Genomic DNA, 19,159 nt, shown 5'->3' on the forward strand with positions numbered 1-19,159 from the left:
TTTTCATATTATAAAAGTCAATAGGGACCAGCAACTATTTGGTCATCCTTCTTTTGTGTTCAACTGAACAAAGAAACTCATACAGGTTTAGAACAACTCTGGTGAGTAAATGATGACAGAATTCACATGTTTGGGTTATCCCTTTAATAAAGCTAAATATTAGTGATTTATATGTTGCATGCATTGCATAAATATTTTTCGTGGTTTAATCTTTAATGTGAGTTCTCACGGTCTTGAAAAATCTGGATATGAGGGAATTTTAAAAGTGTGATTTTTAGACCTGGAAAAGTCATGGAAATCAATAAAATCTTTAAAAAGTAATGTAATTTTTATAAACTATGTAATTTTGGGGGTGCAACCTGTCAATCCCACGAGATCCACCAATAGCAAACCACAACCATCCAACCATCCAATCAATTCTCCATGGACAAAATCAAGTCCCGCCCTACATTTGTTCTTGTTTGAGAAGCCATTTCACTCTGATAAACGTCACAATAGGCAAGAAAAGACGATCGCAACCTTAGTTTCATGCTGACTTTGCCACTTCTAGTTTCTATAAATAAAAAATGTTTGACAAATCTTTGTCGTTCCAGCAGAAGAACATTCTGAAATTGAATCTACTGGAATGATGGATTTTTAAAATGATTAGTATTTAAAAATAAATGTTGAAATAGGGCTACATAAAAAAACTAAAAAAACTTAGATCCGCAATTCAAAGCTACTGTCGGAGCTGTTCGACTGCACCCTGGAGTAGTTGTACCCTATGAAGAGCGGGTTCAGCGGCACGGGATGAAATGCGGATCCGGAGGTGAAGGACGTGTAGGGATCGCTGCCGTTGCTTCCTTTGAAGCGTGAGGAAAGCTGAGGGGGGTACAGTGTGTTTCTGGAAACATACTGGCTTTGCATCACATTTGGGCCATGATAGTTAAGGTCCTGAGGTGGCATGATGATGTGACTGTACACTAAAGACCCAGTGGTCACCGGTTGCACACTGTAGGGTGAATGTTGACCACTAGAAGGCGTAATGGAGTAGCTGAACCCAGAAGGATGCTGAATGGAGAGGCTGTTGTTCTGGGGAAAAGCCTGGTGTCTTATAGAGTTAAAGGGCTGGAAGCGGTTTAAAGCGGGTTTGTTAACATGTTGCTGAGAACAAAATGATGAGCCTGATTTTGGACCAACACGACGACAGAGAAATATAACTCCAGACGCCATAAGAAAAGCACTAGTTACCCAACCGATATACAGCGCCTCTCCTAGTTCCCTGCGCTGCGCGTCGATCAGTAGAGGGTTGTAGAAGTCTCTAATAATAGTGTGAGCCGTCCAAGAGACCGGGACGATAACGCAAACGGACGCCAAAATCTGCATCGCCCCCGAGGAAATCGCAACCATGCTTTTGACACGCGGTTGATCCTTGAGACACGACGTGCAACGGAGGCCGAAAAGAGACATGAGCAGCCCGAGTGCAGACAGCACCGGAGCGCTACACGTCAAGCCTCGGGACGCCTGCAGGTCCGGCGGGAGGAACAGCAGGGAGTCGTACATCTTGCACTGCATGTGTGTGTTGGCCTGCCTGAAGCACGTCATCCACAGACCCTCCCAGCGCGTCTCCATCACGATGATATTCTCCCCGATGAACGCCGTCACTTTCCACATGGGGAGGCCCGTGACGGCCACCGTCCCGATCAGACCGATGATGCCCAGGCACAGAGCGAGGAGTTCACACTTGCCCCGAACCATCATTGACCTCCGCCTCACACGCTTTTGTCTATTTCATTGGTTTTCCTAAAAGTAGAGAAACAAATAGCATATTAGAATGATTTATGAAGGATTATGTGACACTGAAGACTGGAGAAATAATGTTGAAAATTCAGCTTTGATCACAGGAATAAATTAGCTAGAAAACACATATTTTAATACACTGATTTACATTTACATTTACATTTAGTCATTTAGCAGACGCTTTTATCCAAAGCGACTTACAAATCAGGACTAAATTAAAGGGGTGGTTTACTGCCTTTTTTCTTTGCTTGATTGTGTTTATGGGCTGCAATATAACATGTCTTCGTGTTTCGTTTGTTAAAAAACGCCTTATTTTTCATAAATTTCACCTTTATTGTAAGCCGCTTCCTCCTCTGTCATTTGAACGACCGGTTGACTTCCTTAGTCTATGAAACCACTCCCTCAGAAACAGGCAATGAGCTCAGATTGGTTAGTTCGGCCGGTGTGTTGTAATTGGCTAAACTGCGTCCGGAATCTTCACGCCCATTACCTTTACGGGCGACAGTTGCATGTGCTCCGGACCCGGTCAAATGTAATGGTGTCAATATTGCCTCATCAGTTTGAGCCAGAATCAGACCCAGAGAGCGGTGATAAAGAGAGTCAAGCAGAACCTCCGCAAACACGGCTCTTACTAAACGTTTCTGAATGGTAATTTTTTTTTATTATTATTATTTTCTCAAATAATTTCCATACGCTGTTACTTGAAAATGCTACTGTTTGTTAGCTTTTGAGATACGGTTTCCCCCTGATTAAACATTTAATATAACTGAATGACTGAGTAATACCGTTTTTTAAAGATATTGTTTTATTGATAGAATGAACAACCGTTTAACTATTCACAAAACTTACCGGTAGTTTACTCAGTTTGTCGTTTTCTTACATGATAACAGCAGCTGAAGTTTGCTGTTGCGATAATTTTTTGAAGTTTGTACACGTTTCTTATACACACAAAATAACATCGAACTAACTAGCTACTATAACCAAACAGCTTTGGCATTGGTTTGCGTTCTTGATCAAATCAAAAAATTACGTCATAAAGTATACATGGAAAATACGTTTACAAAATTTCTACATATTACAAATTCGGATCCAAAATGTTTGTACGCATCTGTCATATAGCCTACTAAAGCCAGCGCTGGTATTTTTTTACATCCTTGATAAAACTAAAACATTACGTCTTAAATTATACAGGCAAATACATTTAAAATGATTAAATCTTATACTTGCAGGTTGTGGCCCAACAACTGCTGCCTCTGGTTTTAAAGCTGTAACTGCTTCATGTTGGAGTAATAGGCTAGTTTCTTGTTGAATCCGACATTGAACTCGTGTAGATTCTGGAAGCTGTCTTCCGTAAAATGCGCAGCACAGAGAGCTAAACTACGATTGTAATTGTCAGGAACATAATCAAACTTAAATTTTAACCATTGTTGACGAACTACAGCGTCTGTAGGAAGCCTGAACACAGAAGACCTGACAGCTACAGCTCTCCACTATAACTCCTCCTCTTCGACAGCAGAACATGTTCCGGAGGGAGGGTTGATGTAAATGTATGGGTTAGTTACGTATAAAACCCGGGAAGTATCTCGTTGTAGTCCCATTCGAGTCGTTTTTGTAGGCATTAAACTTCCTGATTTTTAAAAGACAATATCTCCGCTTACGTTGAACTTTCAGCGCAGCAACTTTGCAGATACTGTTCATGCACCAACAGCAACATTACACAGTATTTAAAATGAAAAAAGTGAAATAGCAATCAACCACCCCTTTAAGCGAGTCATCATGAAGAGGCAAAAGACAACAACAACGCAAGAAGTGTTCAGAATACGAAGTTCAGGCATTATTCAGAGTAGCATAAGCATGATAAGTGGGATTTTAAGGGAAAGGTTTTTTTTTTTTTTTTTTTTTTTTTAATGAGTTTAGGTGCTCATGCCTATTTAAATAGGCAAATGCTTAAGAGCCTATGATTGGATAATTATTGCAGTGATTATTATGTTTCTAGCATGTTATACAGTGGGGAGAACAAGTATTTGATACACTGCCGATTTTGCAGGTTTTCCTACTTACAAAGCATGAAGTCTGTTTGATTGAGTGTATGAACAGGTGTCTTTTATACAGGTAACGAGTTCAAACAGGTGCAGTTAATACAGGTAATGAGTGAAGAACAGGAGGGCTTCTTAAAGAAAAACGAACAGGTCTGTGAGAGCCGGAATTCTTACTGGTTGGTAGGTGATCAAATACTTATGTCATGCAATAAAATGCAAATTAATTATTTAAAAATCATACAATGTGATTTTCTGGATTTTTGGATAACAATTACAGACTTCTACATGCTTTGTAAGTGGGAAAACCTGCAAAATTGGCAGTGTATCAAATACTTGTTCTCCCCATATGTTTGGAAACAGTTCTTCTAATTGATGGAGTGTGTAGCATTTCATTTCTTAAACAACCATGTAGAAAGACACATCATGACCATATTCCAGGATGACAATGTCAAGATTCATCAGGATCAAACTATGAAAGAATGGTTGTGAGGAGAATGAAGAATCATTTTCACACAGGAATCGGCTCCTCTGAGTCCAGATCTTAAATTCATTAAACGTCTTTGGGATGTGCTGGAGGAGACTTTACAGAGTGCTGGACTCTTGCATTGACAATATAAGATATTGACCAAAAATGTATGCACTTCCTTGTGATGGAAATAACATCTCTACATTAATTTCCATCAAAAGGTGCAGCAATTTTTGGTCAAGATCTTGTACCGAGTCCAGCAAGTCTCCTCCAGCACATCCATGTAACCTGAACAGTTCGATCTTGATGAATCTTGACATTGTCATATGGCCATGATGTGTCTTCCTACATGGTTGTTTAAGAAATGAAAAGCTACACACTTTATCAATAAGGGTTAGAAGAACTGCTGCCAAACATATAACATGCTAGAAACATAATAATCACTTCAATTATGATCCAATCACAGACTCTTAAGCATTTGCCTATTTAAATCCAAACAGCGACTTTTTTTTTTTTTTTTGGCCGTGGCAGTGTATTTCACAATAGTGCTGTTTTTACTGTAGTTTTGACCAAATAAATGCAGCCTTGGTGAACATAAGAGACTTCTATCAAAAATGATGTTGTTCTGTGTCTAGCTGTTTTTGTTTTCAACAAAAGAACATGTCCTGAATGATTGTCTCCTCAAATGACAGGAAATTATCCCCAACAAATGAATGAATCCACTCACCCTGTTCTGAACAAAGATAATCCTGTTGGGCAGTGATTTAGTGTCCAAATCCAGAGGTCTCAGACTCAGTGTGTGAAACACAAAACACAGGTGTGTTAGAAAGGTAAATGTTGTTCCTATATCAAATAGGACAGTCAGTGTCCACATAGATCCATATGGCAGTGTGCTACTATACATCTTAATGATAACTCTTTTTGTTATGGGAAAGTGGCAGTGGTGTCTTCTGATTGGTCCAGGATGATGAGGGTATGTAGAGATGCTGATGTTGTGTTTACTGTCCAGTGTTCATATTCTGTCAACAACGGCATCTCTCATGTAAACACACTCAAATGAACAATGACCTTGACTAAGACAGAGTTATAGGATCCTCATATTTCATCACTAGAGGGAGCAGCTGCACCAATCTGGTTTTAAGTAGTGCTTTGGAGTTGCTTTTATCCTCCTTATTTGGCACCAATGCAGAAGTCAGCTATTTTCTGTGAATGTGCAAAACTTCTGATTCATTAGCCACTAACCCTAACCCTAACCCTAGGGAAAGAACGGGAAGAATAACAAAGTGCAGAAAACGCTAAAACTATTTGCGCTACAACTCAGTCTGTTCATGATTTCGATGATAAATGAAAATAATATGATAAGAAATACAAGTTTGCAATATTAATCAGCACGATGGGCTGTTTTTGTACAGCTAAAATAACTTGAACCATGAGTTACAAATTTCCACGCCGCTCACGTTAAAAATAAGGTGGATAGTCAGTCCGTTTTGGACAATATTTTTAGTTGCTGTGCATTGCATTGTCCATTTTTATTGTCATTTATTAACCATAAATTTACATTTGATCCAGAGCACCAGTTGTACACCATCTTTAGCGCCACATAGGCCCAATGACTTTTGTAATAGTCTAATCAAGGTCACTTCTCCCTGGTGACGACCCACATCTTTTGCATTAGCGGCCTGAACTATGAGGCCACCACAGTCCACACAGGCTCTGTTCTCAAACCCAGTGAGCTGCCTTACTGTAAAGACTGCCTACGTAGAGAGCGAACTTCCAAGAAAGCATCCTAACTAAAATGGAAACTCATAAGTGAGTGATTTAGATAACACTCTATAGGCAGTAACTATTGTATTCACACAAATAGCACTGAAATAGTGTTCTGCATTTAGCATATTGCTAAGGAAATAATGCAATACTCTCATAATTATAAAAATACAGTGTGTATTTAAATTTGGTAAAATAGTCATTTTAAAATAGCAAATTTTGGTTTGCACTTTATTTTACAGGACATGCACTTATGTGTACTTTGAAAGAAGAACATACTGGGTAATATAAGGTAACTACATAAGGTTAGGTTCAGGGTTAGTACCTGGTTATTACACAGTTATTGCAATTACTACAATAAGTACATAGTATGTTACATGGGGAACAGGACTTTAAAATAAAGTGCTACCTAATTTTGAATTAGACTGAACTGTTTTATCATTATTTTTGGTATTGAATTAAATGAAACATTTATCATTTATTTGGGTGGTGTTTTTTTTTTTTTTACCCCTTTCTTTCTTCAATGAGCTCATCACAGTGCATTCTGGGATTGGACTCTCCCAGATAGTTCTGATCCATTTCCTGGTTCTGTTAGCACTACTATACTAACACCAGCAGCTCTTGTGTAACTCACTCTCTCTGGGTGTGTCTACACAGAGACGCTAGAAACAATAGCCGTCTTACGTTTCACATCGGCTTTCTGTTTATCTGAAGCCGCAGGGCATAAAGATCTCAAACGCACTGAGCTGAACTAAATCACCAAATTCAGCACCTGCCTGTAACTCAGACCCCGTGACTTTTTGAGAAAACACGTCCTCTGAAGCTTAGAGATGAACAGATTTTTTCTAAGAACTATTACTGAGCAAATACACAAAGGAAACAGAACGCTACCATTTAAAATTACCTGTGAATGCGGAAAGATATGAGGAGGAAAAGCAAATATGTTATCATAAAAGATATTTCACATGTTTATTGATTCAAATCATTGATTTGTGCTTTCATATTTACAAAAATATCTGAATATTAAACATTTTTCCTAGTTTATCTTTTAGACAGCTTTGAAGTAATGCCTCAAGTGACACACTTTACAACGTCCGAGGTATGATCAATCATATAAAACAACAAAAAAAACTAAAACAATTTTTCATCTTTATCTCAGTCACAGTTCTCCAAAATGCTCCTACTTACAAAGTAAAAAAAAAAAAAAGTAATAATGACATTCAAATAGTCAAAAACAGCAAAGAATGATTCAGGGGAAAACCTTAAATGTGCAAGCACTGACTTACATTAATGAACTTTAGAGTTATGGTTAGGGTTTGGTTTAGGGTTAGTTACTTGTAATTATGCATCATTTATTGTTATTACTATATTAAGTACATGTAGTAACTTGTGACTACGTCACCTTAAAATAAAGTGTTACCTGAAACCTTTGGTTTGAAGCCTGTCCTTTCTGTTTCTCATTTGCTCTTAGATATATAGATTAGCTCTTAGTAGAAACTGTATTTAAATTCTAATAAACCTTTCCCAAGAATGAAACTGGCAAAAATGAAATGCATGACTAACTTTGTTACATTTAAATGTTACGATTTTATTCTTTTAAAAAATACGAATCTTTGTTTAGAAGTCCACCATTTCCATCATCTCTCTCTAACACACACAGACAGACAAAAACGCAAATACACAAGCCTGTGGGTTTCAGAGATAAGCCACTGCGCTGCGGGCGGATGGGTGTCGGGACGGTTGTATGAACGACTGCTGTCTGGTCGGTTGGTACGACGGCTGAATGAACGACTGCTGTCGGGACGGTTGATACGACGTCTGAATGAATGACGGTGGTCCTGACGGATGGCTGTAGTCCGACCGCGCTTGCGGATGGAAGGCCACGGGTTGCGGCTGATAGGCCACATAGGGTGCGTTCCTGTTGTACATGTACCTTGGGTCTGGGCCCTTGTCCAAGGGGCCGGTACAGCAAGTGAATATACAACCACCGGCGAACAGGAAAGCCGACGACACCCAACCGATGTACAACGCCTCCCCAAGTTCCCTACGCTGGGCGTCGATGAGCAAGGGGTTGTAGAAATCCTGTATAATGGCGTGTCCGGTCCATGAGATGGGAATGAGGCAGCAGAAGCAGCCCACTAGGATCATGCAACCGGAGATGATCAGAATCATGCGCTTGGCACGGTCGTTGTCTTGAATGCATGCCGTGCACCTCATCCCGACGATGGCGATTAGTAAACCCAGACCGGTCAATGCCACGGAGCAGCACATGAGCCCCCGTGCGGCCTGGAGGTCCGGTGACAACGCCAGCAGGGAGTCGTACACTTTACACTGCATCCGAATGTTGGCCTGCCGGTAGCAGTTCATCCACAAGCCCTCGTAACGGGTCTCCATCACGATGATGTTCTCCCCGATGAACGCCGTCACCCGCCACATTGGCATCCCGGTGCTGGCCGCCGCCCCAATAAGCCCGATAAGGGTCACGCACATTCCCACAATCTCCAGTGCGCTGTTCGCCATGACTCCAGAAGCCTGCGTGCCACAGATCAGCAAGGACAGGTTTCAACTGTGAGGATTTGCAGGTGTTCACCTGTTCCCAGTCTCCGCCCTCTTACTCGAGGGAGGGAGGGAACGCTGAGGCTGGTTGCTATGAAATCGAATCCCCCCGGGAGTGTTTATATCTGGTTTTGTGTCGCTCAGGGGGGAGGAGGAGCACGTAGCCGTGTTGATGTTTTCTCAGCAGGCTGTGTTTTCTGGCAGAGATCCTGTTGAGGAAACGCAGTGATCACTGAACCGCCAGATACAAACCAACACTGCTGTCAATGTTTAACGCCATTGGTGTTGTGCCTCATTAAATTGCTGTCTGAAATGTTCAAAAACATCAGCTGATGGTTTAACGCTGATGTTTTGCTTTCAGTGAAAGGTGAAGCGTGTCATTTTTGCACCATTGGAGATATCAAAAGAAATGTCATTATTTTTACAGTTCCATTTGATGCTGAGTGGTGTTTAGCATGTTTCTATGTGGTTGCTAGGGTGGTCTGGGGGAACCACTAAAAACAACCACATAGCAACATGCTAAGAACCACTCAGAACACTTTAGTAGTTGCATAGCAACACCCTAGCACACCTAGCCTGTTACTATGAGGTTGCTTGGGTGTTGCTATGCAGCTACTAAGGGGTTCTGAGTGGCTTTTAGAATGTAACTATGCTGTTTCCAGGGTGTTGCTATGCAGCTGCTAAAGAGGTTCTGAGTGGTTTGTAAAATGTTACTATGTGGTTGATCAGGTGTTGCTATGCGGCGACTAAAGAGATTCTGATTTTTTTTTTTTTTTGAATCTTACAATGCAATTGCTTTTTCTGAGGCAACCACCAAGCACAAGCAACTAAGTAGCTGCTAAGGTGTTCTAAATGTGGTTTTATCATGTTACTTTGAGATTTCTAGGGTCTTAACAGCTGCATAACAACACCCTAGCAACCTTTGTATGGTCAAGCGTCTTTGCAATTCCATTTGATAATGAACATTTTTTCCAAAAGTGTTCTGAGTGGGTTTAGCATGTTTCTATGGGGTTGAAAGGGTTTTTAGCGGGAACATACCAAAAGCAATCAGAACATATTGGCAAGAATTTTTGTAATTCCATTTGACTTTTAACCTGTTGCTATGCCTGCTTTTTATGCATGTTTTTAATTCATGATAATAAAACACACAGAACACCTTAGCAGCTTCATAGCAACACCCAGGGGCGTCATGCAAGCCAAAATTCTGGGGGGGCACAATCTGAGACGTTGCAATTGTTTTCTGACGGGTGATATGGATCATGTTAGGAGGGGTCAGGGGGTTTCTCTCCCTGAATTTTTTTTTAATTCTGGCTGCTAAACATACCATTTCAATGCAGTTTGGGAGGGACAGAAATACCTTAACGGAGCTAGCAGCAACCCTCCTCTATCTGAGGACTAAGTTAAAGTATCTATTTTGTAAGTTTATGTAAAAGACAGGTTGATGAAAGAACTGTAAGCTCAAATTCAAAAGCTTTTGAAGTCTACTTCATTAAAGCATGTTTACACACACACTTACTGTACACTTAGGCCTACTACACATGATTTTAAAAACAGTAGCCTACCATTGCAGTTTTTATGTTATGATTTTAAATTGGTATGTGACCTAAGAACGATCTTACATTAAAGGTACATAAAGGTGCTGAGGTCTGACTTTGTGGTGCTCTGAAATTAAGTTATTTTAATATTAATATGTGATGAAGGACTTTGAAAGAAGTTTGACAGACTTCAGTGCTGAAAACAATTGAACCAGCTGGAGACTTTGACACAAGACAAAACAGAACAGATGTTTCAAAACCGATCAGATAACGTTACTATGGCTTTGTATGGCAGTAACGTTAGCCAACTAGTTTACGGTTAGACTAGGCTAGCTATCGATAACGTTACACTGACACAACTTAAGTTAATGCTCTGAATTCGCAGCTAATAATCCATAACTTTTTGATCAAGTTAAAATTTCCAACCATTGTCAACCACAAATAATCCCACTACCTTTTAATATCATCCGATAACTAATTCAATGCCGATTTGTTGCTTTGCCCACTTACCACTTCAAGACCATCTGTAAAACATTGCCAGCTCAACGTGCGAGACGAGTGAGTTGCTTGAACATGCACAGCAAAGATTCTAGAGCGCTTTGCGCGTAGATTTGATACACATATTAGGAAAAAGGAGCGGGCTGATGCTGACCGATTTATTACACATCCAGAAGAATACATTTGAGTCGTTATAGGCTTTGGTATATTATGGAGCATAATAGGAATAAAGTTGTGACAAAAAAATTATCAGGGAGGAAAAATCTGAGGGGGCACGTGCCCCCTCACTTTGAATGGGCATGACGCCACTGGCAACACCCTAGCAACCTTTATATGGTCAAGCACTATTCACATTTTCTTTAGACAATGTGAAAAAAATCGAGTTTCTGTTCTCTACAATACGGCCGACAGCAGTAAGTTTGACCATAAACTTCTGGTATTAAGTTAATTTCCATCAGCAAGTCCAGATGAGAGTTTAGATCATACTATTGTTTTGATGCATCCACTTTTTTTTTTACAATAACATCTTAGATCACTTGCACATCTTTTTTTCTCACACAAAGTCATTGTCACTCATGTCTGCTGGTAAATTTGCATTAAGGGTGTGACATTTTGAGGATGTGGAACATTTCCTCTGACAACACAAGAGACACAAACACTGGAAAACCACATGAACTGGTTCGACCAGCATTGCCAAAACTAGGCTGAAAAAAAGCTAAATCATGCTGTCAGATCCAGGAAGGGAATGTTTTGAGACTACAGACCAGAAAATAGTACATCCACAGTTCTTTTTACACATTTTTTTGTAACTCTTTTTAATACAATTAAAGTCAAACCAGTGCTTTAACAATGTACAAAGTGAAAAAAAAGTCACAGAGTCAACTTTAAATCAGTTAAATGCTGTGTGGAAAATCCCACGTTGCCATATTTAAATTTAGCTCATTTCATCCTTTTTTTGTACAATTGTAAATTATTAACATAATTTTATAATATAGGCAAGAAGGAAATGCATAAAAAATCAAGCATCACATATACAGTCATATATTATCAACAAACAGGCTCCATAAGTCCTGTTTTCTTCTGAATGTTCGTTCCCATCTCAAGTTCTTTCTGCACTGGGGTCTCTATGGGAGATTTTAGTGGTAAAGTGCAGCACTCACTGTGTGTGTTTTAATATCTTGGCTGGTTATAGACTGAGGGTGGAACGGAAGAATAGGCTGGTTGGTATGTGGGTTGTCCGTAGGGGTATCCATATCCGGGCCTGTAGGAGTAGTTATACGGGGCCGATCCAGCACGATACATCATAGTAGCCATGTCCGCTTTGTCCTGTGTCCGCGGCGCATGTCGACAGAGCAGAATCACCCCGGCGCAGAAGAGCAAAGCAGAAGTGACCCATCCGATATAAAGGGCCTCCCCTAGCTCTCTGCGTTGAGCGTCGATCAACAAGGGGCTGTAGAAGTCTTGGATGATCGCGTGAGCCGTCCACGACACGGGGATGATGGTGGTCAAGCAGCCCGCCAGGAACAAACACCCTCCACTCACCAAAACAATGTGCTTGGTCTTGGGGCGGGAGTCCACCAGACGGGTACAGCGCATTCCTACGGCTGACACGATGCAGGCGAAGGCGGACAAAGCGACGGAGCAGCACATGAGACCCCTGGCAGCCTGGAGATCGGGTGGAAGGTACAGCAAAGAATCGTAGACCTTGCATTGCATACGGATGTTGGCTTGCCGAAAGCAGTTCATCCACAAGCCTTCCCAACGCGTCTCCATCACAATGATGTTCTCCCCGATGAACGCCGTCACCTTCCACATCGGGAGGCCCGTGACGGCGGCGACGCCGATCAGTCCGAAAAACCCGATGACTAGCGCCACCACCTCACAGCACAAGGACTCCCGTCTCTTCCTCTTCTCGATCTTGAGCTGCTCCTGGTATATTTCCTCGGCAGACTTCTCACCAGGATAGCCCGTGTACACACTGCCCCCATAGGCTTTGTCTGCGTAGGATTTGTCCGCATAGGACTTGGTCATATAAGACCCGGCCGTGTAAGACATGATGGTCGACAACAACCAGACACAGAACCCAGCTCTCCTTCACTGTGGTGTTTCTCAAATGAGACCGGAAGATCCAGATGACACGTATTTACAGCCAAGAAAGAAATGTTAATGATGTTATGTGATCAGACTGGTTCTCCTGCTTCTAAAACATCTGATAATCACCTCCAAGGAAACTGGCGATACTTGAAATGTTCAAACAAATGACTTCTGCTATTAGGCGGCTTCTAAATATGAGCATTCTAGTCACAATGCAAACTCAAAATAGCTTTTGCACTGTAAAATATTTATTTAAATTTAAATTTAAATGACAACTTTCAAGGTAAGATTTCAAGGTAATTTTCAAGTTATAAAATACATATTAATAATAAATAAAAAATTATAAATATATATATTTGTAAAGCTTAAGTTATCAAAATACAGTAAATGACTACTACTAAAAATACAGTAGTCAACATTTGAAGTTCATCAAAACCTTTCTTCAACGTTATATATGAATTTTGAACAATACCCGTTCTTGTCTTAGGACAACCTTGATTAACTTTTTTGATCCACGTCAAATTTTGACTACTGTAATATAAAATGAATAGGCCTAAAATATAAATACAAATAAATAAATAATTTTGTGAATCACAATGACTATTTTGACATTTATAACATGGGTAAATGCAATATTATTGCTCATATAACAACAACAATAATAATAATAATTATTATTTTTATTATAAATAAAAATAAAAATAATTCAATAAAATAAATAAATAATTATTGGGCAATCAAATAAAAAATATATTCAGCACTGTAAGAAAAATATATAAAAAATAACCATATACAATTTAAAAATTATCGCCAAAACTATATATAAAATTACTTTATACAATTAACATGCATATATACAATTTTATTGCTCTTTTATAGCTCTGCAGGAGATTCGAATTTCATTCAAGTTTTAACTTTGTCTCATATGTTTTTCTTAAGATTCCTTAGGAAAAACAAAAAAACCGAGACAATATTTTACATCAATTAAAAGTACAGAGCAACAAAATGAATGCTGACAGCAGCTCAGATCATTTAATGTTTCATCTTTGGAAGAATTTGATGATGAAAATGTTTCAGTTCATGGAGATCTATGATTTATTTTCTCAAAAGGTTCCTTAAGTTAAATTACCCATGATTCCCCTGAGCTTCTGCTGTTTCCTTCAGCTGCTGTATCACAGTGAGAGGTCAGGTGTGTTACAGGTATTACAGCACTTCCAGGTAAGAAACACAAATACAAAAGACGCTAGACAAGAGATGGAGGGTGGAACCTGAGATGGCTAGTGTCACACACACACACACACGCACGCGCACGCACGCCCTTCTGTAGATATCTAAATCTAACATCAGTCCAGCGTCAGTGTATACAGACCATGATGTATGCGCCAGAGAAACAAGCGCGCAGCCATCTTTACAATATTGTCTTTGAACTTCCGGTTTTGCGGTCGCTTGTATTTCTATGGCATTGCTGTCCAAGAGTAATTAGCTTTTTAAGTGGATTTACTTAATGTAAAGTTAATGAAAGTTATCATGAGGATTGTAATGTTTAAAGCAGATGTCTTAACGAATGTCAGTAGACCGGGAAGATTTTAACCCTTGTGCATCCTTGAGGACATTTTTGGCTTTTTCAGTTTTGTTTTTTTGATCACTTTGCCTGTGTTAATGCTAACTGCATAAAATTTGGCACAGGTGTGTATTTTTATTGGAATTTTACTATTTCATCATCATTTTCTTTAAAAAATCAATTTTGCACTAGTTACACAAAATACTTCCTCTCAGGACCTTAAGGACAAAAATGTCCCCATTGAAACCCATTAAAACTGCATTTTTTAATCCCTGTGCCGTTTAACTATAAAATGATGCAATCTTTTTTAATAGGCTTTCATTCTGTTGGCAAGGCTTCAAAATTGACATTTTTACCATTTTTTATCAGATGGTGCCATTTTTTCAGGTTAGGCCTATAAAGCAAATACTCGCTTTATTCCTGTTTTCTGCTTCGGCATATTATAGAGCCAACTGGATAAATTATGCAACGATAATTGTGTGGGTTTGTTGGTATGGATGTCTAAGTGTGGTTGGTATGTGTGTTATAAAAAAAAAATGTGTTTGTGTGCATGTGTGTGCTTGTAATATTTGAGAGAGAAAAACTCAACTGCAAATCGAAAATTCAATCACTGTGTTCACCAGTGGAGTTTTGCTGGCATCCAATGGGGAAAGTCTGGTACTGCGCCCAAACAAAATCTTACTGAAAGCTCATTTTTTGAGATATCATCCTCAAATTCGGAACACAACCTGTTTAGATTTATGGCTTTGAATTTATATCAGTTTTAGACTTCCAAATGTTTCATAAAATATATATTTTATATAAAATATTGATTATAATGTTCATAAATATTTTTCATAAACTTAAACTTCTATAACATTTTTTTGGTTGCACTTTTTTTTCAATTTTTTCACTTCAACAACAATCTGCCAAGGGTCTTCTTTAAAATGAGACCAAACTTAAGTATTTGCTCCCAAGCATAACATTTTTATGAGAGTTTTTTGACTTGGACATTTTTGTCCCTTTTGGACCTATGAGTAAGTTTTTTTTTTTTTTTTATGTTAACTGCATTAATTTTGGCACAGGTGTCTATTTTTATTGTAATTTTACTATTTCACCCCCATTTCATTTAAAAAAAAAAAAATGTTGCACTAGTTACACAAAATACTTATATATATTTTATATAAAATATTGATTATAATGTTCATAAATATTTTTCATAAACTTAAACTTCTATAAAAAAAATTTGGTTGCACGTTTTTCACTTTTTTCACTTCAACAACAATCTGCCAAGGGTCTTCTTTAAAATGAGACCAAACTTAAGTATTTGCTCCCAAGCATAACATTTTTATGAGAGTTTTTTGACTTGGACATTTTTGTCCCTTTTGGACCTATGAGTAAGTTTTTGTTTTTTTGTTACTGTTAACTGCATGAATTTTGAGCTATTATAGAGCCAGTTGGATAAATTATGCAATGATAATTGTGTGGGTGTGTTGGTATGGATGTCAGAGTGTGGTTGGTATGTGTGTTATAAAAAAAAAAAAAGTGTTTGTGTGCATGTGTGTGTTTGTAGTATTGAGAGAGAAAAACTCAACTGCAAATAACAAAGCCAATCACTGTGTGACCAGAGGAGTTTTGCTGGGATCCAATGGGGACAGTTTGGTACTGCGCCCAAACAAAATCTTACTGAAAGCTCATTTTTTGAGATATCAACCTCAAATTTGGAACACAACTTATTTAGATTTATGGCTTTGATTTTCTAGCCGTTTTAGAGTTCAACTTGTTTCATAAAATATATATTTTATATAAAATAATATTCATAAATAATTTTCATAAACTTAAACCTATATAACTTTTTTTTGGATTTACTTATAAAAAAAAAATTAACTTCAGCAATAATCTGGCAAGGGTATTCTTTAAAATGATACCAAAGTTAAGTCTGTGCTCCCAAGCTTCAACTTTTTATGACCGTTTTTTGACATGGACATTTTTGTCCTCTTTGGACCTATGAGTAACTTTTTTAAATTGATGCACAAGGGTTAAAACGAGCCGTTGATTCATAAATACGCAAGATCGCTGTGAAAATACAGACCGGAAGTCAAAAGACAACAAGCGCAGCGCTGAAAAGGGGGCGGGGCTACATAGCTTTCATTTATTTTCACTTACAGTAAATAAATGCATGTGGGTGTTGCTCAAATATCTAAGCATGTCAGATGCAAATCTCATGCAGACTGCATGCCAGGGTTTTTCAGGTTTTTTTTTTTTTTTTTTCAGCCTGTCTACTTTGTATAGCCTGCAGCTGGGTGCAGTCAATCTTATCTGAATAATGCATTTTTTGGGGTTAAAAGCACAGCGTGCCAAAATCAAAGAATCATGCATCAAACTTAAAGGGTCAAGCAATTTAAAAAATAAGACCTATTTAATATCACAATTATTTCTCATACACAGACTTTTGCTGAAATCTTCAGCTTCTCAGATGTGTTTCCTGACATCCTGAGGCAAAGATTTTAATATGAACATTTCTCATCCAATTATTTCACAGTCAAATGATCTGAGCTGCTGCACATTCATTTACAGCTCTAAACTGTCTGGCTGTATGTTTGCTGTCTTATTTGTTTCCACTTTTATTCCTCCAAAAGAACTTTGAGAAACATCTGAGACAGACCATGTTCAAAGTTTTCTCTGAGAATCACACAACTTTATTGTTTAAATGATCCTTTAATATCACTTAATTTTAACTTGCACATTTAATATTACAATAAAATCTTTCAATTACAAAATTAATTAGTCCAGTATTTATAAGTATAAATATTAGATAGCCTAATAAATATTTATAATAAAATAATATTTGATCATAAAAAAAACCACATTAAAATGAACTGAATTACAAGTTTTTTGTGCAATTAATGCATTTGAATGATTATCACGACAGCTTTTAGTCGTATTCATAACTGAACAATTCAGATATAAAAGTTTAAAAGCTGGGTAAATCATATAATCAAATTAATTTCAGTGTATTTTTTTGGGCAAATGATGAATTTTAGATGATTACCATGACAGATTGTTTAGTCTCATTCATAAATGAATGATTTAATCTAAAAACAGAAATAGGGAAATCATATGTTTGTGATAGATGCACAAGTTCCTTACAAGTACAGAACTACAATAAATCAGTTCAACCCAAAATGTATAAAAAAATATAATATATGATCATATCATGTTACACTTCATATAGACTGAATGCATTTAGTTAGTTTAAGTGAGTAACATTTAATCTAATTAACCAGAATTAACCACAGAGATTTTCCAAGATTCATCAGACCAAGACGGCAACTAAAGCTTGAAAAGTAATACAGCTAAAAAGACACGCATAAATAAACAACTGGACTGAATCAATCATTTATCTCGGTCAGACGTACTGACTCTTCCAGTGAGAGTTAGAAGATGGAGTCTGTTCCAACATGCTCATTCCCACCGGGACATACGGCCCGTCCTCCTCGTCCTTCCTCTGTCGAGGGGCGTAACGGCACAGCAGGATCACCCCCGCAACCAGGAGGACCAGGAACGTGGCGAAGCCCACGTACAGCGCCTGTCCGATCTCACGCTTTTGCGACTCCAGCACCATGGGGTTATAAAAGTCTCGTATGATGGAATGAGTGGTCCAGCTGACGGGAATGAGAGTGGCGAGGCCGGACGCGACGAAGAGACACCCGCCCACCAGCAGGATCACATTCTTGCCCCTGCTGTGGTCCTGAAGGAAGTCTGTGCTCCTCATCCCGCAGACGGACACCAGGACGGCGAGGACGGCGAGCGTGATGGACACACACATGAGCCCGCGGGCCGCCTGGATGTCTCCCGGCAGGATGAGCAGCGAGTCGTAGATCTTGCACTGCATCCGGATGTCCGCCTGCCGAATGCACGCCATCCACAACCCCTCCCACTGCGCCTCCATGACGATGAGGTTGGACCCGATAAACGCCGTAACCTTCCACATGGGGAGCGCAGTCACTGCGATGGTCCCGACCAGCCCGGCGGCGCCCAGCACCAGGGCCAGGATCTCCAGTTTAGCCCTCATGTCTACAGTGGCTTCGACTCGTGAGCAGAACTGATGTGAAACGCCAGCGTATTCGGGTTATCAGACAGGAATGAGGTAGGAGGGGTTTGGTCCATCCGTGCTATGCGGTAACGCTGGTTTCTGTTAGCTGATGACAAACGGACCTGGTTTTGTTTTTAATGGAAGTCTGTGACTTCATGCATCTGTTGCAACCGCAGTTACTGCTCTACTGGTTAAACACATAACCGGCTCCATAGTGAGGGCCAACATGAGCTACAGCAGTGGCCCTTAACCACACACACACACACACACACACAAAAAAGGAAATTTCACAATTAATTACAAAAACAAAACAAACAAAAAACAGCAAGACTTGAATTAAAAGAGAAATTTTGAGGTCGAAAGACTGAAATAGTATTTTCTTTTTTACAGTAAAATGTACTCTTGAAAAAAAAAAAAAAAAAAAAAAAAAAAAACTATGCACTAGTCAACCCAAAAAGCGATGCGTTTTTGTAAGAAAAAACATCCATATTAATAACTTTATGAACTACAATTGCTGGCCTCCGGTAATGGCTCTACGCCTCTCGCAGTTTAAACAATTAGGGCTGGGCAACAAAAAACAAAAAAGTGAGTAAAAGTAAAAAAAAAAAAAAAAAAAGAACGAATATTCGGTATCAATATACAGATATTGACTTGGGACTATATTGGGGTGAAGCACAGGCGAAGCACTGCTACTTGGGCGCAGAGATATCACGCAACACCTGAAATTCGCTATCTCTGCGTCCAAGATATCTGATATCTCTGCGCCCAAGTAGCAGTGCTTCACCTGTGCTT

General features: G+C 39.0%; 2 protein-coding genes across 2 annotated transcripts; both read right to left on the reverse strand.

Annotated features, from left to right (window-relative positions):
- Positions 1–699: 699 nt before the first annotated feature.
- cldn8.1 (claudin 8.1) lies at positions 700–8,623 on the reverse strand (the record flags this gene model as incomplete). The annotated part of the gene is made up of 2 exons (XM_084418892.1): positions 7,759–8,623; positions 700–1,722 (listed from the first exon to the last, which is right to left on the reverse strand). The coding sequence occupies exons 1-2, from the start codon at positions 8,566–8,568 to the stop codon at positions 700–702; spliced, it is 1,833 nt and encodes a 610-aa protein (XP_084275018.1). The 5' UTR covers positions 8,569–8,623.
- Positions 8,624–11,435: 2,812 nt separating this feature from the next.
- Positions 11,436–18,779, reverse strand: cldn8.2 (claudin 8.2). Its single transcript, XM_084418893.1, has 2 exons — positions 17,682–18,779; positions 11,436–12,729 (listed from the first exon to the last, which is right to left on the reverse strand). The coding sequence occupies exons 1-2, from the start codon at positions 18,344–18,346 to the stop codon at positions 11,808–11,810; spliced, it is 1,587 nt and encodes a 528-aa protein (XP_084275019.1). The 5' UTR covers positions 18,347–18,779; the 3' UTR covers positions 11,436–11,807.
- Positions 18,780–19,159: the final 380 nt, after the last annotated feature.

The sequence above is a fragment of the Rutilus rutilus genome (genome assembly GCF_951802725.1).
Source record: "Rutilus rutilus genome assembly, chromosome: 9".
Classification (NCBI taxonomy): Eukaryota; Metazoa; Chordata; class Actinopteri; order Cypriniformes; family Leuciscidae; genus Rutilus; species Rutilus rutilus.